Source organism: Boleophthalmus pectinirostris, unplaced genomic scaffold, assembly GCF_026225935.1.
Source record: "Boleophthalmus pectinirostris isolate CB_2022bp ecotype Guang Dong unplaced genomic scaffold, ASM2622593v1 HiC_scaffold_6, whole genome shotgun sequence".
NCBI lineage: Eukaryota > Metazoa > Chordata > Actinopteri > Gobiiformes > Gobiidae > Boleophthalmus > Boleophthalmus pectinirostris.
In genome coordinates, this window is record NW_026571447.1 from 6,290,417 (window position 1) to 6,316,885 (window position 26,469).

Sequence of the window (26,469 nt, forward strand, 5' to 3'; positions counted from 1 at the left end):
ACGAAGATGAGTATCCCGGATTCTCAGTGTGCATGTATATGCAGTATCCCGAATACTACCATAACCTGGATATGGCTAATAACTGGGATACTGATGTGCATGTATACACACTCAATGCTGGCTAAATTATCATTTCTGGCACGAAAATTTGTGCTTTTTAAAGGGTCACTAAACACCAAAATCACTATTTTTTCAACTGATTATGTGTGTAAATGTGTCTAAAATATAAATGTATATCTATCCTGGACCTTATTTTGGCATTTTAGTGCATATTTGTTAAAAATCTGATTTTTGGGTCAAAAGCTGTGTCAATAACATCCTCTTTAGGATCAACTACAGCCAGGACATTTGAATTTTTGAATTGGACTAACGGCCGTTGATGAGTCAGATGCAGGTTATTACTAGACGAGCGCAGCCACTGACGTCTGAGAAGCCCCTCTCAGCCCCGCCCCGCCCCCGTTGGTCACCGCAATGTCCAGCTGTGTCTAGAGAAAAGGGAAACAGCGTGATCTGAGCACAAATGTCCGCTCTGTTTCAAAGTCCAGAGCGCACTGGTGTTGGATTGTTGTGGCTGTCGGTTAGCTGTCAATCATCGCTCCAGAGCTTGCTCCCCCCAGCCCGCACCGCCCACTCTGGAGGATTTTTCAGATTTTACTTAAAGGCTGAGTAAAACTTCGGAAGGGTGTTTAATGGCTCTTTAACTGGATAAAACGAGACGCCACCGACCGTCACCCAATGGTATGAAGAACGGTTTACCCAAGGACAAAATGAAAAGGTGATGTTTTTATGGATCTGTGGAGTACGGAAGCGGAGAGGGGTCACAACAATCGCAAACGCCACAACAAATACAAATGCGACAACACAACAAAAAGCCACAACAAACCAAAAAAAGTCACAACACACCAAACTGTTCTTCATACCACCGGGTGACAGTCAGTGGCGTCTCGTTTATCCAGTTAAAAAAGCCACAACGGAAGTGACCGCGGGACTCTATTTTCCGACGGACCGATCAGGCGGCAAGTGAAGAAGAAGAACTACAACGTGAAACGAATAATGATAAAACAATAAATTACTTTTATTTACGTTTTCCAACTTCTCCGTTCCTTTACTTTTCACGTTGTAGTTCTTCTTCTTCGCTTGCCGCTTGATCGGTCCATGTGTTGTGGTGTTTGCATTAAAATAGAGTCGTGCGGTCATTTCCGTTGTGGCTTTTTTTGGTGTGTTGTGGCTTTTTGTTGTGTGGTCGCATTTGTATTTGTTGCGGTGTTTGCGTTTATTGTGACCCCTCTTGGCTTCCGTAGTGGAGGCCTCTGCTTGACTACTTACCCGGTGATCTAAGTGACATTACATGCAGAGTGGTACAAGCTGAATACAATGGTAGGCTATAGGTTTGTCTGTTTGAGTTTGTGTGTTTGGTGATGTTTCGATGTTTCTGAAATGAGGGAAATTCTGAAATTTGTGCTTAGACTGTTCTGTGTTTTGAGTGTCAAGTGTTAAAAGCTTAATCAAATACGTAAAAAAAATAAAAAGTAAAAATTGAAGCATGATATATTATAGAGAAATACCGCACCAGAAATAATACTGAAGCTACTTGATGCCTCTGACCACTGTTGGGCAAGTTACTTTGAAACTGTAATGCGTTATTTATTACCTATTACTGTCATTTCAAAGTAATTCGTTACATTACAATATTACTGCATTTAAAATGTAAGGCTAATAGCTATTACATTACTTTGTTACTCTCACCAAAATAATTTTTGCACTGTGGACTGAACCAGGTTAAACCAGGACTAAACCAGAGCTGTTAGAAGGGCTCGAAGTGACAGGAGAAAGGCGGTCACGGAGGTAAGAGCGGCTGTTCGATGTACCTGCTGCTCTGATTTCAGAACTATTTGTTTGTCTGTTACAGGCGTAACTTCTACCTTCCTTCAGCGTGTCCAGAAGTCTTTTTGTGTGATGGTTTGCATCTTCCTCTGCTTTTGGGTGCGAGCGCAGGAGCTTTTTGCAGAACTTTCGTCGACGTTGTGTTTCGTCGGGGAGAAAACTTGCAACCGTGTTTCAAATTGTGATTGAACATGTATTTAAATTTGGCAGCTGAACACATTCTGTACTGTACTGTACAGGAAACAGGAGTCCCTTGGCCAGTCAGGACGCAGCGGGAGGAACGCACACGTGTTCATACAATGTAAAAAAAAAAAAGGGCATGCAAAATTGCACAAAAAAAAAAAAAAATCAAAATCAAAAATTGCGAAACAGAGAGACCGCGAAAAGTGAACTGCTTGTAAACCAAACTGACCCAGGTCTAAAAGTCTAAACCAAAATAGGTTAGGTTAAAAGCGTGGTTCTTTGTCAAAGGTTAAGGGGCATGTCCGGCGTTTCACCGTTGCTGATATCGAGGTGATTTTAGAATTTGTATGAAGAAAAAACCACTTCAATCCAGTTAAAAAAAATTAACGCGCATTACTCACATTTGTACCAAAAAGTAAAAATATTACTATTTTTTCCCCTGTAATGCCTTAAACTGCGTTACGCAAAAAGTAATGCATTACTGTAATTCGTTACTTTTATAACGCGATACCCCAACACTGCCTCTGACACAATAACAATAAAGCAACATATTCCCAGTAAACCTTTTTAAGTAGACAATATCATTAAAAGGCCTGAGCTGCAACAAATAAAAAGCTGAATGAACCAATATTTAGCGTTAGAAGACAATGTACAGCTCAAATGTATTCGTATTACAACTAAAATAACAAAAATGTTCCACATTTTGCTAAGAAAAAGTACCAACAACAAAGGCTACGTTCAGACTGCAGGGCTTAATGCTCATTTCCGATTTTTTTGTGAAATCCAATGTTTTTGCGAGGTCGTTCACATTTCCAATTAAATGCGACTTGTATGTGATCTCCAGTGTGAACATTAAATGGCCCGAAAGTGTCCCACATGCGCAATGGAGGACAAGATGACGTCAACCGCAGCGAGCGTGCTCTGTGTTTACAGAAGTTGTCCAAACATGGACACGAGCATTGAGCACCTGGAGATTTTAAAGTTCCTCTCGTACTAGAGCCAGAACATGAACAACTTACTTGTTTTAAGGAGGAGATTGAGAAGGAGAAGGACGAGGTTTTTGGCCGTGGTGTTTTGTGGAGCAGCGGCAGCGACGTCCGTTGAAAGGAACGTGTGGATGTGGAGACGTAGCCAAGAGTGGTGAGTGGTGATGTGCTTCACTTCACTGACACTGAGTTCATTAACAGTTTTCTCCTACTTCAGCACAGAATAGTGATGTTTGTGGCTTGTTGATAACGTGTAGGTGGATGAATGCGCTTTGGCTGTTCAGACTGAAGTCGCATGTCAAAAGATCAGATATGTATTGGTTTCAGGAGCACATATCCAAGTGTCCTGGGTCGCATTTGAAAAAATCTGATCTGTGTGGTTCAGACTGTCATTAAAAGATCAGATACAGGTCACATAGGGGCCAAAAAATCTTTGGGTCACTTCAGGCTGCAGTCTGAACGCAGCCAAAATGTATTGTTCCAGTTTTCATAGACAGAAGTCGATATAGTAATTATCGTGACAGGCCTAGCGTTATCACCTTTGAGTAGAAAATGGATTTAGACACTGAGATATTTAAATACATTATGAAAAGAAAATATAAAAGCACTGAACAGTATTTTTATCCTACATTTTTTAATAGACATTTCAAAGCCGGATGGTTTAAATGTGGATTGTGTAACTTTTCTGGTGGAGGTTCTGTCAAATACTTTTCTCCACTGAGTTGTTAATGTTATTATTTGTCTGGAATGTTTCACAGTACTTTCTATCTCCATGGAGACCAAACCAGATCAACTTACAGGTCAGATCTGTGGAGAGGCGACCCAAATCACAGTCAGAATGTCTGTTTTTCTAGGTATTTTTGAGCTATAAAATCACCTGTAATTGAATAAATGTAAATGGAACTGTTAATGTCACACTGTGGAACATTCCAGACAGAGCAACAACATCTCCATAGAAACAAGCAGGTGACGGACCCCCAGTGAGTAGCAGAAGTCACTACATCTAATTCACTAATTTAAGAATTTGTGGTTCTTGTTGAAATAAAACAAAAGATTTCTTAATGAGATTTGTCCAGCACAGCGCTTGATTTGAGAAATGTTTATTATTACATGGTCGTTAGCATTTATGTTAATTCCGTCGCTAATCGCCACATCCATAATATAAGCTAAACGCTGTGACACACGATGTTGTTCTCTAATGAGGCTCTGTAGTTACTCATGTGTGGTGGAGTGGCTGAGTCTGTTGGCAAAGCAGCGGCGGTTTTCATAGCTGGTGATGTATGGTGGATAATGTTAACTCTCCCATTGAAAAGGATTCAGAGCTAATGTACGGGTTGGTACCAGCTTTAAGAATCCAGATGTTCTGTTTGAATGAATGAATGAGATAAGAGCTTATACAGCAGAGATCCGCCTATAGAGAGCCTTTGAAAACTGTAATGTCTCTCCGCTAAATGACAGCTGACCTACTATCACAACTAAAGCTACGTTCAGACTGCAGCCTCAAGTGACCCAAATCTGATTTTGTGGCCCCTATGTGACCTGTTTCTGATCTTTTAATGACAGTCTGAACGACATAGATCCGATTTTTTCAAATGCGACCCAGGCCACTTGGATGTGTGCTCCTAAAACCGATACATATGTCATGGCTTCACAGCTCTTCGCTGATTGGCTGGTGTGCAGTCTACAACTTCCGGGTTTTTTGCAAACCGTCTAGTGTATTCTGATTCGTGACCTAGTCGCTGGAGAGAAATGAAATTCAGAGGCAGCAGGTGGCGCCAGCCTGGGTACGTATACCTCCAATTTATGTTTCTCTTTTTTAACTTTAATCTTCATGATTATTTATGTTTTGATTTGTTTTTATTGTGATTTTAATGTATTACTTATTCTGTAAAGCACTTTGAATTACTTTGTGTACGAATTGTGCTGTACAAATAAACTTGCCTTGCCTTGCCTATACTAACCCCTCAAACAGAAATACAATCACTTTTTTTTTTTTCAAGTTATCAACTAATTTTTACATTTAGTTCAGAAGAAATTGGCCTTTCCAGGGCTGAAATATTTTAAATTATTCTAGTGAAGGTGTATGGAGTTTAAAAACACAGTGGAGCACTTCCTGTATTACCACATAACAAGACAAGGTGGACCAGAATGTTTTCAGTTTGAGAAAAGACCTCAAATATATACCATATTTTTTGGACTATAAGTTGCACTTTTTTCATGGTTTGGGTGTTTCCTGCGACTTATACTCCAGTGCGACTTCTATACTAAAATTTTCAGACTAACAGCCGCGAGAGGCTCTAGTCTTGTGTGTCAGTATCTAGTACTACTATTACTCCTGTACCACTGTCACTTCGCACTCTGCTGCGCATGTCTCCTGTAGAAAAAGCCGCTGTCTCGCTGCAAATAGTGAAATATTCAGCTGAAAACTGTAAAAGAAAGTTTGGAGTGAGTGAGAAACTTGTGAGGGACTGGCAGAAAGCGGTGATGAAGAACACAGCTTCAGTGTAACCGGGAAAGTGCACCGTGCAACTTTCCTGGAAGTTACTGGACAAAGCTTGGACTTCAATGACAATCGAAACCATCCTGTCGGGATTCAGAAAGGCCGGAATAATTCTAACTGGAACTGATGCTGAGTCTGACGACAGCTACACAGAAGAGGAAGCAGCGCTCTGTTTACCTCATGGATTTATAGTTTATCTCTGGAGGTTGTACAGAAGTGACACTGAGGATGAAGAATTCAATGGATTTAGTGATTTGGAGTGAGACTGTGAGTCTGTTATTTATGCTATAATTGAAAAACTGTTAATATGTTACTTTAACTTAGGCTACGTTCAGACTGCAGGGCTTAACGCTCAATTCCGATTTTTTTGTGAAATCCGATGTTTTTGCGAGGTCGTTCACATTTCCAATTAAATGTGACTTGTATGTGACTCCAGTGTGAACATTAAACGGCCTGAAAGTGTCCTGCATGCGCACTGGAGGACACGATGACGTCAACCGCAGCGAGCGTGCTCTGTGTTTACGGAAGTTGTCCAAACATGAACGCGAGTATTGAGCACCTGGAGATTTTAAAGTTCCTCTCGTACCGGAGCCAGAACATGAACAACTTACTTGTTTTGAGGAGAAATCTGAGAAGGAGAAGGACGAGGTTTTTGGCCGTGGTGTTTTGTGGGGCAGCGGCAGCGACGTCCGTTGAAAGGAACGTGTGGATGTGGAGACGGAGCCAAGAGTGGTGAGTGGTGATGTGCTTCACTTCAGTGACACAGAGTTCATAAACAATTTTCACCTACTTCAGCGCAGAATAGTGACGTTTGTGGCTTGTTGATAACGTGTAGGTGGATGAATGCACTTTGGCTGTTCAGACTGAAGTCGCATGTCAAAAGATCAGATATGTATCGGTTTCAGGAGCACATATCCAAGTGGCCTGGGTCGCATTTGAAAAAATCGGATCTGTGTCGTTCAGACTGTCATTAAAAGATCAGATACAGGTCACATAGGGGCCAAAAAATCGGATTTGGGTCACTTCAGGCTGCAGTCTGAACGCAGCCATATTAACGCCTATTCAGCCTGTTGTTCTGTTCTATTGTTATTATTAGAACTTGCCTATCAAGATGAAATGTCGGTTCCTAGTCTCTGATTTTATAAAATACATTTCCCCAAAAAGTGCGACTTATATATGTTTTTTTCTTCTTCATTGCGCATTTTTTGGCTGGTGCGACTTATACTCCGGAAAATACGGTATGCGTAATTTGTGTAAACATGTGAGTGAAACAAAACACAACTCGAGGTCTGTTTGTGATGAGGAAACAACATTATAACACAGTGTAGATCCGAAAATATCCTAATACGAGCCCTTTAAATGTGGATAAAACACGTCTGTTGGCAGGATGAACGTGAGTGAAATGACTTAAATGCATTGTCTAATCTTTAGTCCCTCGCCTGTGCTTTTACATTGTTTATCTTGTCTGAGGCCTTAATGAAAAAACAAGGTATTACATCTCTTTTCAGTACATTTTCTCAAACCAAAAAGCCGCTGCTGTTTGATCTAAACCCCAGTAACACCGTTGCGCCGAAGAGGAGGACATCTGAAAGCGCGGCCCTGCGAGGCAACGGCCCGAACAAAGCGCTCGTACACGGGTCGGCGTATTCCGGAGGGCGCGGCGAACGGGGGCAGTACACAGAGATGTTACCGCGTGTGAAGTGTCACGAGGGAGAGCGGCGGCCATCTTGAGGACCCTCGCTGTCATGTCCGTACGAAGACGAGAAACATCCACCCCCAGTGACGTGTCAAAAAACCAAAACACAAAGCATGGAAGGTACAATATATCCTCATTACCACAACTCCTTTCATGGTACAGTTCAATTTTTTTGTCTTAAAATGTTGTTCCTGGTCAAAAACATGAGTTATGTTCTAGTATTTTTTCCATCAGTACACAGAATATTTACTTAAAACCTGTTTAGGAGTTTGATTTTCAGCAAAAAAGTGAGAGTGAGTAACGGAAAAACTTGTGTAACAGCACAGATCCGTTCACTTGTTGTAATTCCAACTAAGTCGACGTTGTCTGGTCAAATTGTGTTAAAATAAAAATCAGATTAAAGTCAAATTTGAGGAGGAAATGTTCAGACAGAGCAGTGCCTACAGTTAGCATCACACGGCCCGGAAATGTTGATGATATCAGCTGCAAACAAATGATCAATATAGAAAAAGGTCTTCATTCATTCATGCTCTGTCTATTTCTCTCTCTTTCCTTCTCTCTTTCTCTGTCTCTCTCTTACTCACATTCTCTCTTCTTCTCTCTCCCTCCCAGACTCTCTCTCCGTCTCTCATACTCTCTTCCTTTTCTCTCTCCCTCTCTCTTTCTCTTGCTGTCTCTCTTTCTCTCTCTCTTACTCTCTCCTTTTCTCTGTGTCTCCCTCTTACTCTCACTCTCTCTTTCTCTCCTTCCCATACTCTCTCTCCGACTCTTATACTCTCTTTCTCTCTTACTCTCTCTCTCTTTCTCTCTCTGTCTCTCTCTCTCTTACTCTCCCTCTCTCTTTTCTCTCTCTGTCTCTCTTCTCTCTCCTCTCTCTTTCCTCTCTCTTATTCTCTCTCTTTCTCTATCCCTCTCTTACTCCCCCTCTCTCTTACCCTCTCTTTGCCTCGCTTACTCTATCTCATTCTCCCCTCTCTCTTTTCTCTCTGTCTTTCTCTTTCTCTCTCTCTTACTCTCTCCTTTTCTCTGTGTGTCTCCCTCTTACTCTCACTCTCTTTCTCTCCTTTCCATACTCTCTCTCCGACTCTTATACTCTCTTTCTCTCTTACTCTCTCTCTCTCTCTCTCTTCTCTACTCTCTCTCTCTCTCTTCTCTCTCTCTCTCTCTTTCTCTCTCTCTTTCTTCTCTCTCTCTCTCTCTTTCTCTCTCCCTCTCTCTTTCGCTCTCTCTTATTCTCTCTCTTTCTCTATCCCTCTCTTACTCCCCCTCTCTCTTACCCTCGCTTTGCCTCGCTTACTCTATCTCATTCTCTCCCTCTCTCTTTTTCTCTCTGTCCTTCTTTCTCTCTCTCTTACTCTCTCATTTCCTCTGTGTCTCCCTCTTACTCTCACTCTCTTTCTCTCCTTCCCATACTCTCTCTCTCCAACTCTTATACTCTCTTTCTCTCTTACTTTCTCTCCCTCTCTTTCTTACTCTCTCTCTTTTCTCTCTCTTTCTCTCTCTCTTACTCTCACTCTCTCTTTCTCTCTCTCCCTCTTTCTTTCTCTCTTTCTCTCTCTCTATTCTCTCTTCTCTCTCTCTTCTCTCTCCCTCTCTCTCCCTCTCTCTTACTCTCTTTCTCTATCCCTCTCTTACTCCCCCTCTCTCTTACCCTCGCTTTGCCTCACTTACTCTATCTCGTTCTCTCCCTCTCTCTTTTTCTCTCTCTCTTTCTCTCTGTCTCTCTTACTCTCTCATTTTCTCTGTGTCTCCCTCTTACTGTCACTCTCTCTTTCTCTCCCTCCCATATTCTCTCTCTCCGACTCTTATACTCTCTTTCTCTCTCTCTCTTACTCTCTCCCTCTTTCTTTCTTCTTTGTCTCTCTTTCTCTCTCTCATTCTCTCTCTGTTTCTATTTCTCTCTCTCTTACTCTCTCCTTCTCTCTGTGTCTCCCTCTTACTCTCACTCTCTCTTTCTCTCCCTTCAATACTCTGTCTCTCCGACTCTTATACTCTCTTTCTCTCTCTCCCTCTCTCTCTTACCCTCACACTCCCTCTCACACTCTCCATATCTTATACTCTCTTCCTCTCTCTTTTCCTCTCACTCTCTCTCTTTCCCTCTCTCCACCTCTCTTACTCTCGCTTTCTCTCTCACTGTCTCTTACTCTCGCTTTCTCACTCACTCTCGCTTTCTCTCTCTGTCTCTCTGTTACTCTCACGCTCTCTTACTCTCTCTCCCTCCCATACTTTCTCCTTCTCTTACTCTCACTCTCTCTGTCTCTCTCCACTCTCCCTCTGCCTGTCTCTTTTCTTACTCTCACTCTCTTACTCTCTCCCTCTGTCTGTTATACTTTCCTCCTCTCTCTTTCCCTCTCTCTCTCCCTCCCATACTCTCTCTCCATCTCTTATACTCTCTTCCCCTCTCTTCCTCACTCCCTCTCTCTTATTGTTCCTCTCTCTCTTTCCCTTGCTCCCCCTCTTACTCTCTCTCTCTCTCTTACTCCCTGTCTTTCTCACTCTTTTCCTCTTACTCTCTCTTTTCCTCTCTCTGTCTCTCTCTTACTCTCTCCCATACTCTCTTTTCATCTCTTATACGTTCTTCCCCTCACTCCTCTCTCTCTCTCTGTCTCTCACTCTCTCTTTCTCTCTCTCCCTCTTTCTTTCTCTCTTTGTCTCTCTTTCTCTCTCCCTCTCTCTTATTCTCTCTCTTTCTCTATCCCTCTCTTACTCCCCCTCTCTCTTACCCTCGCTTACTCTATCTCGTTCTCTCCCTCTCTCTGTCTTTCTTTCTCTCTCTCTCTTACTCTCTCATTTTCTCTGTGTCTCCCTCTTACTGTCACTCTCTCTTTCTCTCCCTCCCATATTCTCTCTCTCCGACTCTTCTTTGTCTCTCTTTCTCTCTCTCTTACTCTCTCTCCCTCTCTCTCTTACCCTCACACTCTCCATATCTTATACTCTCTTCCTCTCTCTTTTCCTCTCACTCTCTCTTTCCCTCTCTCCACCTCTCTTACTCTCGCTTTCTCTCTCTCTGTCTCTTACTCTCTTTTCATCTCTTATACGTTCTTCCCCTCACTCCCTCTCTCTCTCTGTCTCTCTTTCTCTATCCCTCTCTTACTCCCCCTCTCTCTTACCCTCACTTTGCCTCTCTTACTCTCCCTCGTTCTCTCCCTCTCTCTTTTTCTCTCTGTCTTTCTTTCTCTCTCCCTCTCTCTTACTCTCATTTTCTCTGTGTCTCCCTCTTATTTTCTCTCTCTCTTTCTCTCCCTCTCTCCCTCCCCCTCTATTTTTCTCTTTCCCCTTCCTCTCCTTTGACGTAAATGTTCTTTGGGTAGCCCCCAGTCCGGTCCCATTAACACTGCCCCGAGCGCTGCCCCCGCCCTGACAGCCAGCGCCACGACATCTCTACTCCTCTCTGCCTCTCTCTGCTCCCCTCGCCAAACAAAAGCCCCTGATTCACCTTGTCGTCTGTGAAATATTCATGAACACGAGAAAGTTCCGCAAAGTTGGACCTGGATTGGACAAGGACGACCAGAGGAGTGGCCGCGGGGCGTCGGCGTGCCACAGATCAGGTGAATGAGTTACAAATAACTAACACCAAAACAAACAACGAGCGTGATGCAATCTGGAAATGATGAAGTCCAACCGACATCGTTTTCAGGAGAAGCAGAATTAGAAAACACAATTGGAAGTTACTGAATAAACATGACAGGGATATGAGATGAGCGGCGACTGCTAGTGACACAAAACCACAGTGTTATTTATTTATTTTTTGCTCTGGATTATCAAAATAAGACAGACAACGATACTTAAGTGCACATTTTACGCATCTGCACTTTACTTATTAACATTTTACAGTGGAAACTTTTTTACTTTTACTTCACTGCATTTGTACGGAAGCCGAGAGGGGTCACAACAAACGCGACAACGCAACAAAAAGCCACGACAAACCAAAAAAAAGCCACAACACGCCAAAAAAGCCACAACGGACTCTATTTTAATGCAAACGCCGCAACAAATACAAACAACACAACACAAACGCAAATGCCGCAACACATTAAAAAGCCACAACAGAAGTGACCGCGGGACTCTATTTTCCGACGGACCGATCAAGCGGCAAGTGAAGAAGAAGAACTACAACGTGAAACAAATAATGATAAAACAATAAATTACTTTTACTTACGTTTCCAACTTCTCCGTTCCTTTACTTTTCACATTATAGTTCTTCTTCTTCACTTGCCGCTTGATCAGTCCGTCGGAAAATAGAGTAACACGGTCACTTCCGTTGAGGCTTTTTAATGTGTTGTGGCTTTTTTATGTGTTGTGGCTTTTTTATGTGTTGCGGCTTTTTAATAATGCTAAATTCTTTATCAAAATCACTTAATTGTTCTAAAAAAAATACTTTTACATTTTGCTCTTTAAGTACAGTTTTTATGCTTTTACTTAAGTAGAATTTTCATGTGATACTTACTACTACTTACTACTATTACTTGAGTAATATTTTGCTCCTGTATCTGTACTTTTACTTAAGTAACAAAATTGAGTACTTCATCCACAACTGGGTCTCAACGATGATGTTATTTCTTTTTTTTAAAATGTTCCACACTCTGCTAAAGTATTAACTGTAATCAGGCAAGTCGACAGAAATTTTAGAAATTTGAGCTTTAAACAGTGATGTTCAATGGTCAAATCTGTCACTATGTTTAACCAAATTACAAATGTATTTATTTATTTGTTTTTTTTTTTATTGAGGGGTTGTTGGTTTAACTCTTAAACTCTTGATGTTTGAAATGAACTGTGTATAGTGAGTGTGCTGGTGCTATATTCTTTTATGTGATTGTTGCTGTACTTTTCCCTGTCCTGTAGATGATTTCACATGACTGAAGATGAAAATTTGCCACGCTGGCTATAATCATTACATGTTTATAATTTTAAATGTTCATTAATATGTGCTGACCCTTTACAAATAAATAAATAAATAAATAATGAAATGAAAATGATTCATGTGACGTGCCAGCTCCAGAAAGTGCCTTTTAATAATAGTCATGGAAATTACAAGATGCACCGATCCAGAGCCTCCATTTCCGATACCGATTTCGATGGCTCCATGGTTTTAAGTATCTGCTGATATTCGATATCAACAGATACCAGTACAGGTACTAAAAATAAACTTTATTTTCCTACAAACAAGAAATATTGTATGACAAAATGTGTCATGAAGCTCTTATTTATCTCTCAAGTAACTCCAGAACAACTTTGTGTATTAAAAGCTCAAACATTATGAGACTTTCTGGACCAACTGTAACCTATAAATATCTCCAGAATATCTGCAGAACCGATATGTTGGAGCCGATACCTGATCCAGCAAATATTAGAGTCATGTCGATTAATGAATCAAGTGATTCTGTGACGATTCTTGAGCCTGTGTGTATCTGTTTACCTTGCACAGCGAACATGAGCTCCTTGGGGTCCAGCACGGGGGCCCTCTTGTCCTGGCTCTTCTTGGCCCCTTTGCGGTGGCCCCTCCTCTTCTTGCTCTCGCCCCACAGGTTAGAGCCGCCGTGCATGCTGGGAATGTTCAGGACGGCGATGCCCTCCAGGGAGATGGCGCTCAGGTCCAGAGTCACTCCGTCACACTGCACAGGAGGAGACAAAACGTGGTTCACAACTGGTCCTAATATGACACGGCTAAAGAAGGCGCAGCGTAGTTTTGCTCCTGACTCTGCAAAATGGGACGTTTTCTGATGAGGAATAAATGCAAATATTGTGAAGTTGTGTGATAATACTGTGCAGTAAAGAGACAAACTTTGTACACAGGAGAGCTGCTGCACGTTGTTCACTTCTATAGATATTTGGACTTATATAAGAACAAATATATCGGCTTCTCGGCCATCGACTTCTCTGGATTTTAAACAATTTATATCGGCATCAGCTATGGAAAAAAAAAAAATGGATGAGACGTGTTGTGCATCCATGTCTCTGTCAAAATAATTCCTGGCTATAACTACATCTAATACACAAAATCCACGTATGGAACTTCAGTCGTCTAAAGTTTTAGTTGAGCTGCAGTTGCGTGCTTCCTGTCTTTGGAGTGTCTCTCTGACTGACCGCTGTCTTCTGAGGTGAGGCTCTGAGGTTAAAAGTTTGGATCTTCACCGGTTTCCGTTTGTCTTTATGTGCCAAAAGTACAAAGTCCTAAAACTCAAAGATAAAGTTGTAACACACTGCGTCAATCAACTTTTTGTTATAGAAATTTTAAGTATATTGTCAGTTGGCCAAATTGGGCAAATCGGCTAAATCACCACCTCAGTCATTCATATACAGAAAAAAAAAAACTCTTCTTCTCTTCTTCTAGCACAGCCTCTGCAGCTCAGGGAGTGAATTCTGGAGGTTCTGAGCTTTCACGTGAGGCCTGTCCAAATACTGAGAATGACATTTTTACGCATACAATTTTATGCAAATTTTATGCATAATTAATGAATTAATTAATGAAGAGGTTACTGAAGGCACTTGAAAATTGCCCTATAGGACCTATACTATAACATAGAACCAAATAAATAAGGCGTATTTGAATAATTTGTCATTTTATTCTGGAAACACAAACTGAAACTTGCATAGATGTTATAGCTTTGTCTGGAATGTTTCACAGTATGGCTTCAAACCTTTCTATTAGAAGTTGCCGATACCATACATACCTCAATACATGGGCCACGATATGATACATATCTCGATACAGTGCACTTTCGATTCGATACGATATATTTCAAATCGATTCGATACGGTTCAGTTAAAAAATAATGTCTAAATCATGGCTGTGATACTAAAAGTCTTCTTCTTGACCAAAGTTCATATGAAACACAAACATTTTAATAATCAAAACAGTGAAAATGTCAAATGTGTTGCAAAAATTTGTTTCCTTCCTCTGAACAAGCAACAAAACTGTAGCACTGTAACAAAATAAATTTAGAGGTTATCTGAAGATTTATTTCTTGAAAATCATATCGTTCACGTTTTACTCCAACCACAGCACGGCGTCGGAGCATCAGAGCAGACCCCGAGGCCGTGTGATCCCAGCCCCATACCGGCCCCTGTCACCGGCCTGTGGGTAAAAAAAAAAAAAAAAAAAGGCCCCGTGAGCGACTCAAACCTGGGGAAGATGAATAGAGCGGACGCCATCTTCATTATCACTCAATATCGCACACAGCGGGGTCATACGGGCTAATTACCTGTGTGTTAGCGCGCGACGCGGAGAGGTGGGAGCGCGCGTCACACTTCAGCGAGCTACAAAGAGGGCTATTTATGGAGCCTGTTCAACTCAATGGAATAAAGAGGCACGCTTAATAGAGGTAACTGCAGTATTAGATTAACACAGACTTACATTAGACGTACTGTAATGACCAGACGTACACAGACTGAAGAAGATCACGTTTAATTGTTTGTAATGGAGATTATACAGGTCACAGTATATGACGTTTTGGATCTTAAAAGGTGAAACTTGGTGTAACTTTGCCGGTGGAGCATCCGTCAAATGCTTTTCTCCATGGAGATGTTATAGCTTTGTCTGGAATGTTTCACAGTATGGCTTTAAACCTTTCTATTAGAAGTTGCCGATACCATACATACCTCAATACACGGGCCACGATACGATACATATCTCGATACAGTGCACTTTCCGTTCAAAAAGATATATTTCAAATTGATTCGATACGGTTCAATAAAAATAAAGGCTAAATCATGGCTGTGATACTAAAAGTGTTTGTTAAACCACTTCTTGATCAAAGTTCATATGAAACACAAACATTTTAATCATCAAAACAGTGAAAATGTGAAATGTGTCGCATTAATGAGTTTCTTTCCTCTGAACAAGCAACAAAACCGTAGCTCAGTAACAAAATAATTGAGTAAAATATACCAAAAAATACTATTGGTGATATATCGATCCAGATGTCCACGATATTGATACTGTATCATCACATTAAACAATCTGATATATCAATATTTAAATATTTTTGCACCCTTACTTTCTATTTTCATTAAGACGAAACCAGACCAAGTTACACATCAGATCTGTGTTTTGTTTTGGTTTTTTTTGTATTTTTGAGTAATAAAAACACCTCTAATTTAATGTAAGTAATCTGTAATGTAACGTAATCTGTATTTAATGTAAGGTAATGCTGTTTGTTTTTATTTTTTTTTTAATTTTTTTTATAATTTGTCAATTTTGAGGGAATGGATACATTCCAGGCAGAGAAATGACAAATCCATAGAAACAAACAAGTGACTGACCCCCAGAAAGTTACATAGTGCACCTTTACTGTTAAAAAGATTCTTCTTAGGAGAGGTAAACTTTGTATTAGGCAGACAGGCTGGTAAAAGAACTTGCCTTGATGAAATTGCCCAATGTATATTTTATGAGTGATACACTTGGATACCTTAACGGGATAGTCAGGAATTTTGGACATACGACCTTATTTCCTAGTGAGCCAGAGTGATGGAAACATGTGGAGACACTTTTTTTAAATATTCCATCCAGTCCTTGTATTTGCAAAGTTCGCTGGTGCTAGGCTAGTGCATGTCAATGGCCATAGTTATCCTGCCACTAAAAACAGACTTACCCACTCCACAAAACACCCGAAACAAATCTATTATTACACCAGATTGTCGATGTAAATGTTTGTGTTGACAGAATAATGTTTGAAATAAAACTAACCTTGCATTACATGAATTGTCACATGTTGAGGGACTATTTTCACATATATCAGTCCGCCGCTGCCAAGCTTTCTATCAGGAAGTACAGCTCACTGCGGTTGCTCAGACATAAATCCTTCAAATGCAAGTTTGGTTTTACTTTTAAAATTATTCTGTCGACACAGACATTTACATCGACAGTTTGGTGTAATAATAGTTTTGTTTCGGGTGTTTTGTGGAGTGGGAAAGACTGTTTTTAGTGGCAGGCTAACAATGGCCATTGACATGCACTAGCCTAGCACCAGCGACCTCTGCAAACACAAGGACTGGATGGAATATTTTAAAAAGTGTCTCCACGTCTCCAACACTCTGGCTCATTAGGAAATGAGGCCCTATGTCCAAAATCCCACTGTCCCTTTAATACCTCATAAAGTAGAAAGTAGGTCTGTCACGATAACACATTTTGAAGTAGGATATATTGTTGAAGTAAATGTAAATTGTAATGACTAAATAGTTCAAATCTGATCATAGTACAGAATACCAACACCAAAAAGTTCCTTGCTAGTATGAAGAAAAAGTCCCATGATAAATACTGACCCCAAGAGAGTATCTAATCTACTCTATAATGATCGATATATCGATATAGTCATTATCTTGATAGACCTAGTAGACGGTAACAAAAAATCGATATAATGATAAGGAATATTTTTGCAAGAGAGATCTAAAAGTGGGTCAAATGCAGATAATATCCATCTATACACATATCCATAGAAACAAGAAGGTGACGGACCCCCAACCAAAACATTGCGCAATGCACCTTTAAATTGATTGATGTATTTAATATTATTTTTTAAAAATTCAATGGCTATAAACATCTTAGTAACATTCTTTCAGAAGTTTGGGCATTTTCATTAAATCGTCAAATCAAAGTTTTATTTCAGATTAAGGGATTAAAGCAGACTGGGGACCATTATGTTATATTTTGGACATTTTAAATCACAATATTCATCTAAAATGGATAAATAAAAGAAACAAGTCTGCTGATAACTCAAACATACAGTACATGAATCAAGTGAAATTAGTTTAAAGCTCATAAAACTTTATTTAAAAGGTGCACTTTATAACTTTTTAGTTTGGGGTCCGTTACCTGCATGTTTCTATCGATGGGTAATTTATCTGCCTGGAATGTTCCACAGTATGACATTAAACAGCTCTGCATTACATTTATTCAATTACAGGTGGTTTTACAGCTCAAAAATGCTTTGAAAAACAGACACTCTGACTGTGAACGGGGCTGCCTCTCCACACCTGACCTGTAACTTGGTTTGGTTTGGTCTCCATGATGATAGAAAGGTTTAATACCATACTGTGAAATATTCCAGACAAAGTAATAACATCTCCATGGAGAAAAGCATTTGACAGACCCTCCACCGGAAAAGTTACACAATGTAAAACCAAAACAAAACAAACAAAAAAACCTCAGACATCAAACATAATCCAGTAGAGTATGTGTCCTTCAAAGAGCTCTTACCTCCACCTCCAGAAAGTCATGGAGCTTCTTACAGGTGGCGGAGAAGGTCTCGGAGGTGCCAAACTCAAAGTACCAGAGCTTGTCTTTGTCCTGCACAGATACACAAACACACACAACATCAAGATTACAGTGTGAGCTTCATAACATCCTCTTGTTATTATCCATTATTATTATATGAACAAGAAGACAGGTTTGAAGACATTTTTGAAGTTTTTTTTTGAGAAGTCCACAGCCAGTCACATGGTCTGGAGCAGAGTTCCGACTTTGACTTAGACTAGTTTATTTGTAAACTCAAAAATTGTGATTATATATTGATTAAATATAAGAAAAAAAAACATGTATGAAGTACTGAAGTATGAATGCGTCATTTTTTTAACTCAATAATGAGACAGAAACAAAAAAGAGATGAGAATTGTCAAATGCTTGCACAGCAAAACATTATTATCTTAAATAAGAGAATGCGTTAAAGTCAAGATAAATACTATATTAGATTATTTAAGTAGTAGTAGTATCTTAATTTGAGTACATTTTAACTCTTGAAATAAGATTTGCCAATAGAAGACACAGAACGTTTCACACAGTCAAAATGTACTCACATTAGATGATGACTCAAGCTATTATTCATTTATCTTAATTTAAAAGTGCATTGTGTAACTTTTCTGGTGGAAGATGCGTTAAATGTGTTGTCCATGGAGATTACTGTTTTGTCTGGAATGTTTCACAGTATGGTATTAAACATTTGTGTTATCACGGATCACGGAACCAGACAAACCCGTTTTTCTAGGTATTTTTGAGCTATAAAACCAGCTGTAATTGTATAAATGTATGGTCGATTTGTTTAATGTCATACTGTGGAACATTCCAGACCGAGCAGTGACATCTCCATAGTAACAAGCAGGTGACAGACCCCAAAGCAAAAAGTTACAGTGCACGTTTAATGTCATTTTGTTGTAATGCAGTACATTTTTTTCCTTTTTTTTTTTCCTCTGGAGAGATTGTGATGTTGGAATTAGAGCTGGATATTGTAAAGAAGCTGCCGATGCCATACATAGCCCATGATATGATACTTATCTCAATACAGTGCACTTTCGGTTCGATACGATATATTTCAATTCGATTCTGTGATACTAAAAGTGTTTGTTGAACCACTTCTTGTGCAAAGTTCATATGAAACACAAACATTTTAATCATCAAAACAGTGAAAATGTCAAATAAACTAGTTTCCTTTCTCTGAACAATCAACATTGTAACAAAATAATTGAGTAAAATATACCTAAATATACTCTTGGATATATATCGATAAAGCAGCCCACGATATTGATACTGTATCATCACATTAAACGATACGATATATTTATATTTCAATATTTTTGCACACCCCAAGTTGGAATAAATAAGAATAATAATATTACAATGTTACATGTCTCATTCAAATTGTGTAAAGACAAGCACATTTTAGGATATAAATTACATAATATTGTCATTGGGGCCCCCGCTATAATAAAATAAAATAAAAATTATGATGAGAAAAACTGTATATTTCTTCTCACATTAATATCAACACTCAGATTTCACTTCCTGTCAAACGTGCTCCAATGATCTGTGCCCGAAGCAGTTAATGCGGCTCGCGGGGGGCACGACCTGGCAGGGGGCGCTTGGCGGGGTGGTCAGGGGGGTCTCTCTGCCTGACGCGGGGCACCGGCCGGGGTGCGAGGGGCGTGCGGGGCGGGTAATCTCGCTGGCCCTCAATTAGCCCGGGCCGGGGGGGTGCTTACTCACTTCCCCCCGGGTCCCCCTCCCCTCCCACGGCTCGGGCTGATGATCAATGACCTCTCCTGGGCCAGTCACCATCTGGACACACCACTGCGCTTCATTAGAGACTCCTAATTAACGCCATCCAGTGTTTGCATACAGCGAGGGGGAGGCCCGGGCGGGAGGGTACAGGGTTTAGAGACGACTTAGAGAGGACTGGGACAGGACAGGGTTGGACCGTGTGAATTTGAAGTTTTAATTTCAATGTGTTTCGATATTCCATAACCGATATTTCTCTAAGTTCTGATTGTAACTTCTCTGCTGATGCCCCCTGCTGCTGCTGTAAACCCTCTCCTCACCTCCTCATGTCCCACAGAGGTGTAGCGGTGGATGAAGTACTCAGTTGTGTTACTTAACCCTTATATTGTGTTCAGGTCAAAATTGACTCGTTTTCAAGTTTAGGTATGTAAAAACTACCATTTGCTTTTTTGTATTGGAACGAGACTTCATCTAATAGTCAAACAAAACTAATTTAACACAACAAAATTAATTTTCACCATTTTAGTAAATTGTAAAGGTCTGAAAAACACAAAGTGACATTTGTGGTGTTACGGGTCAAATATGACCCGGCAGAGAATACTGGCTGTTTTATGCATCACTTACAAGCTGTGGGCTGCTCTGTGGATCAAATAAGGCTCAGTGTGCCCCACAACACACACACACACACACACACACTCACAGGCCCCTTCACCACACCTCCACAACATCAACTCAAACTTTCTCATAGAATCTAGATACACACGCACAGACACACACACACGCAGACGCACACACACACACGCAGACACACATACTCACAGGCCCCTTCACCACACCTCCACAACATCAACTCAAACTTTCTCATAGAATCTTGATACACACGCACAGACACACACACACACACACACACAGACACACACACACACACACGCAGACGCACACACACACAGACACACACATACTCACAGGCCCCTTCACTACCCCTTCAAGTCAAGAAAAGGTGACATTTCATGGTCATCAAGCCTCTTGACACCCAATACAATTATACTTATATAAATTATATTTATATTATATGTATTATATATAAAATTATTATGATTATAGTATAATTATATTATATAATTACTAATTGTATCACTATATAAAATATAATTAGTGAATTTAAACAGTTATTGTAATCAAAAAATAATAATAATTAAAAGTGTTTCCATGGACATGAACACATACTAAGTTAGTTATGAGGTGAAAAACAATAATAATAATAATGATAACTAGTGTTTTTAAGTATTTTATTTTCAGGCTGAGTTAAATCACGGGTCATATTTGACCCGGTAACACTAAAGACGCGTGTAGCTTTCTAACACAATACAAGGGTTAAAAATTACTCAAGTAAAAGTAAAAGTATCACATGAAAAAATCAGCTTAATGGTAGATTGTGTAACTTTTCTGGTGGAGGGTTTGTCAGACTCTTTTCTCCATGGGCATGTTATTGCTTTGTCTGGAATGTTTCACAGTATGGTATTAAACCTTTCTAGCTTCATGGAGACCAAACCAGACCAAGTTACAGGTCAGGTCTGTGGAGAGGCGACCCCGCTCACAGTCAGAATGCCTGTTTTTCCTGCTATTTTTGAGCTATAAATCTACCTGTAATTGAATAAATGTAAGGTGTATTGATTTTGATTTTAAAATAGCTGATTTTAAGTGATTTAACTGATTTCTTAGAATTTCTAGATGTTTTTCTCGATTTAATGTCACATTATCAGTCATTATTTCTCGATGGATATCACAAAAAAATCTGAATTGGTCATGAAGCCCTGCAGTCTGAACATAGCCTTATAAGAAACAAGATGGGAATAAACACATAAACAGGCTGGAACAGGGAATAATTCAGAAACAGAATGCACAATGGCAACAAGACATGTTCAGATACAAAGAAGGAGCATGTCTCTTCACTGGTCAACAATCTAGCAAAGACTGTATGAGCAGGAGGAGTTTATATAGATTTCCCTGAGAGGATTAGGGATTGAGTGGCAGCTCTATGAAAAGCAGGGAGGCAGCAAAAGGAGGACCGGAACAGGCTGGAAAATGGAGCTAGACTGGGGATAAAAGTAAAAACGATCTTTGGAAACATGAGATGACAACTTCCGGTGTAGTTCCTGACACTGGGCTCACCGACCGACTGTGATCAAACCCACTGAAGTAAATGTGATCAACGGTAAAATGAAGACTGCAGACATATGTGCTGTTTGGAATCATCTTGAATTGACTATCTTGAATCGCATGTACCCAGTATGCTCGGAGTTGTGTGTTGGTGAAGTGAAGAAAACTGAGGTATGGTTGTTCTTGTTGATTAGCCGAACATAATGGAAAACTACAATGACATGGAGTTGAAGAAAACTGGGCCATTTTCTCGTTTTTCCTAGATTTTGTCAGACTTATGACCGCGAACAAAGCCCGCAAAGGAAGTTGACGTCTTCCTGGTTTGTGACATAAGCGTGAATAGAGCCTATAGGCAGAACTGTGACGATTTTATATACAAAGAGGTGGAGAAAGTCTGCAGATTAACAGCTGATGGAATTCACAGCAGCAAAAAAGCACCCCCATAAACCATGATCATATCAGGTACAGCTGGGTAATGAGAAGGACAGCAGGGGACAACAGGTGAAGACCTCAGGGGCCCTTGGTGGTATCATGGGTAACGCATTTAAGTGTAAAACATGACATCATATGAATTTGGGTGAGGATCATTTCATGCCATAGGTAAAACCAGAGAGTAATTACTTTTCTTTCACATCAGTGAGTGTTGTTGTGGCATTGAAACAGTGTGAAGTGCGACTGTGCGAAGGTTTAAGGCAGTAGACTCCAGGTTAAATACACTAGGTGGTTGTTTACACTGCAAAAATTCAGATCTATCCAAATTAAAATGACTTGATATGCATTGGTGCGCTGAGTTTTCTTGTGGAGGGTCCATCACCTGTTTGTTTCTATGGAGATGTCATTGCTCTGCCTGGAATGTTCCACAGGTTGACATTAAACACCTCTACCTTACATTTATAGGCGAGTTTCAGCTGACGTCATTGTTATTAAAAGCCCGCGTTGCATGCTGGGAAATATTTTGGTCGGAGGCAAGAAACACGATAGAGGTCAAACACAGTGCGTAACCTCGTATTTTATCCCCGATAATGGTAAATTCCTGCTGCATTATCGGATGCACCAATAGAAGCACGGAAGAAGGAAAATGTCTTTTTCGTATTCCGAGTGAAAAGAACCGCTAACGGTGAATTAAACGGCTTTCAAACATTCGCAGAGCAAACGTAGAAGATCCTAACAAACTGTGGACTCCAACAAGTTCAACAACACATCAAGACTCTTGGAGGTTTTCATCTTTTCTGCTGTGAATGGCCCAGGAGTTTCCACCAAGTCATTGTGGATATCGCCGAAGTGAATATTTGTCCAGGTAGTTGGCGATTCTGACCAGAAATTTTTTTTGTTCCACCTTTTGTCAGGGTTGAAAAGGGTGATTTGTCGTCCGTCGATGCTTATGACCAATTTCTGGTCAAATGGTCTTGGGTCCTCTGCCGTTAGAGTGGATAAATAACCGGGATCAACACCCTTTACGTGCTTTCTCGCTCTGTCCGTCATGTTGAATTAGTGTTTCTTGCCGCCGACCAAAATAATTCCCAACATGCAACGCGCGCTTTTGTCAACAATGAAACTCGCCTATTCAGTTACAGGTGATTTTATAGCTCAAAAATACCTAGAAAACTGTGAGCTGACTGTGAACTGGGTCGCCTCTCCACAGATCTGACCTGTAACTTGGTCTGGTTTGGTCTCCATGAAGATAGAAAGGTTTAATGTCCATGGCTTAAAGCATAAGAAAAACAACAACTTAACTTAAAATAAGAAACTAAATGGAATGTTGTAAGCTTGAATTAAGAAAAACACACTTGTTTCATTGGTAGATCATTTGACTTGTCAAGTTGAATCTACTCAAATAAAGTCAGATGTTCTTAATTTAAGTAATTTTAACTTTTTGCAGTGTATTTAGACATTTAACAAATTCTTCTTTGATTTTTCTTTTGGTATGGCCCACTTAAAATCAACTACAGCCACAGTCAATTTTATATATCGGGTATTCTACAGTACATTTTTACAACTCCTTATACATCAAATAAAGATGAAAATATAGTGATTAATAATAATAATAATACATCAAACTTATATAGCGCTTTTTTGGACACTCAAAGATAGTTTACAACTAAATAGGAAGCAACAAGGGGGAAAGACTGTAGAAATCATGGGGACGAATGCCAGGTTGAAAAAGTGACAAATGATAGACGTAGTACCACTAAACGCTTGTTACGGCCCCAGGCCTTAGTTCTAATTTGTTTGTGTAATTTTTGTCGAGTTCTCTTGATTCCTGCTGCAGGAGCCCTGGTCTGTGATTGGTGGGGCAGGTCGACGCCCACCTCACCTGCAGCCACCGCCCCCTATTTAAGGAGATCACCAGCACTTGTTCGGGGCTGCTGGCCTTGGTGGTCAGTCTGCCATTTTGTGTGTGTTTGTGTGTTTAGTTTAGTTCTGTTTTGTGCCTTTTTTGATTTGGTCACTCGATTCTGTTTGTGGACTTATGTGGTTTAATTTGGGGAACTTGTGATTAGTTTTGTGTGTGTCCTTTGATTTTTACCACTCGTTATTGTGTAACTTGTAACTTGTTTCTTTTTTTTTTTTCTTGTGCAGCGTTTGCTTATGTGTGCATTGTGTCACTATGGTAACTTCCACCATAGAGATGCATGGAGAACCCCCCAGCGTGATGTCACCTCTAACTATCAATTGGACTATAGAATATTGTAATGCCATCCAAAACCCACATCCAGAACATACATCAGTGCGTGTGTGTATTTTGAGATATTTTCACCAGAATTAAACCGAACAAAAAGCTCACAAATTGGACTCCCTGGCTTCACTTCCAAAAGATTTCAAATGGAACACCACATCTCACTTTCTGTAGTTAAAGTAAGAACAGTCACCTGTGTAAATGCACTGGATGTGATTGTGTCTAATTATCCACTGTTATACACTGCTTTTCTTATTTACACCTGTCAGTCACTGCTCCACGTACACCTTAAGTCAAACTGCGCTAACAGCAGCCCCACACTGAGAATTAGCTTACCACAGTCATCTGGAGATTTGTTTAGTGTTTGAGATCTCAATTTACAGCTCCAGGAGTGAGGTGTTTAAGCCAATGATGAATGGTGACTAATGGAGCCATTCAAAGCATGTAAAGAGAGCACAGAGTGAAAGAGATCACAGCTACGTCAGGAGAGTTTGGTCTGGATCAAGAGCAAGAACACAATGAATTCAAATTCACTTAAAGCTGCACTATGTAACTTTTTGGTTGAGGTCCGTCGCCTGCTTGTTTCTATGGATATCTATGTATCTTTGCTCTGCTTGGAATGTTCCACAGTGTGACATTAAACAGATCCACCTTACATTTATTCAATTACAGGTTGTTTTATAGCACAAAAATACCTAGAAAAACAACATTCTGACTGTGAGCGGGCTGGCCTCTCCACAGATCTGACTTGTAACTTGGCCTGGTCTCCATGACGATTGAAAGGTTTAAGCTTGTCAAAACCTGATCTCGTCAGGATGGGAGACTGCTGGGAATTCCAGCTGCCACAGGGGGGCGCCAGTGGCAAAACTGTTGTTGTGTCCTTAGGCAAGGCACTTCGCCAACATTGCCTAGTAAGAAAGTGGTGAGTGTGTGAGTGCTGGTGGTGGACAGAGGGGCTGATGGCGCAGATTTGACAGCCTTCCGTCAGTCTGACCCAGGGCAGCTGTGGCTACAGTAGTAGTTTACACCATTGAGTGTGAAGTGAATGAGCAATGAACTGTAAAGTGTTCTGGGTGTCTTTAAATATGCTATATAAATGCAATGATGAATGAATGATTTTTTGAATATAGTTTATTTATTTAACCCTCACGCCCTCCTCGGGGTCACACTGACCCAAAGAAAATTTCTTTTTCTTTCCCGCTCTCTTTCGGCGAGTCAATCAGACCCAAAAATTTATTTTCAAATAAATTCTTGCCAAGTGAGAAAATACATTTTTGGGTCTGATTGACCCGCCCCAAGAGAGCGGGAAGGGGAAAAAAATCTTCGGGTCAATGTGACCCAGAGGAGAGCATGACAGGGACAGTGCACAATATACATTAACCTTAACAGGAGAAATATTGTACCAGGTTTTAGCACCAGAGCAGGTTCATTGATTGATTGTATTTAATTGATTTTAGCTATCAGCTATTCTTCCTGGAGACCTGTGTGGCATGTTTTGGGTTAACTGGGTTAATGAATTAATACTGTGTAACATTCCAGACAAAACAATAATGTAATTTGGAGAAAAGCATTTGCTCCATCAAGTTACACAATGCAGCTTTAAAGAGGGGGTGTTTTGAAAATGCTAAATAAGAACATGTTTTATAAGTTTTTGTTTCGTTTTTGACTCACTGTATCCCCCCCTCCCTTTGCTCTCTGCACTAAGTCACTCCCAGCTCAGAGCGCTATCACAACACACAATCAGCGTGCATCCCGCTAAGGAAACTACTGCACATCACACCAGGTTTGTGAAGTTGTACTACATTGTTTTGCATCACTCTTTTGTATATTTGTGGAGAATCGTTATTTGTGAACCTGAGCGACGTAGGACTTGTGGGCGGAGCTTTGGATAGAATTGTCCCGGGAACTGTAAGGAGGGTCCAAATATGGCATGAGAGAGATCGCTAGATTACTCAAACATGCATGGGTAAAATATAAATGCCATTATACCATTGTGCATAATAAGACTTTTACCTGGGTGTATAGAGGCTACCACTACTTCACTGATGTAACAACTAAATATAATAGAAACTAAAATATTAAAAAACATAAAAAAAAAAAAAAATTTAGAAATTAATGAGATAACTGAAAACCTTGCGCGTTACCAACCACTAAAGCTTTAACAAAACCTTTCTCTTTATAACCTTTTCTTGCCAGTTGAAAACCTTTTGTTAAAACTTCAGAACACTTGGCTTGCAGAAAACACAAAAATATCTCTTCGTTTATTTATTTTTTATACACACAGGTCCTCATAATCTGCAAGTCCCTAATATTGATCCCAGACTTCCTCTCCGCTTATCAGAAACATGTCAGTAATCAATGCAGGAGCTGATTTCTTACCATTAGTCTTTGGACGAA

General features: G+C 40.2%; 1 protein-coding gene across 6 annotated transcripts in view; it reads right to left on the reverse strand.

Moving 5' to 3' along the window:
* dgkb (diacylglycerol kinase, beta) overlaps window positions 1–26,469 on the reverse strand; it is a 159,955-nt gene that overhangs the window by 17,814 nt on the left and 115,672 nt on the right. For all 6 annotated transcript variants that reach the window (XM_055163583.1, XM_055163587.1, XM_055163586.1 and 3 more), the window contains 2 exons: window positions 17,445–17,527; window positions 12,666–12,861 (listed from right to left, as the gene is read on the reverse strand). In XM_055163583.1, the coding sequence (XP_055019558.1) occupies window positions 12,666–12,861; window positions 17,445–17,527 (279 nt within the window). The remainder of the gene's footprint in view (window positions 1–12,665; window positions 12,862–17,444; window positions 17,528–26,469) is intronic.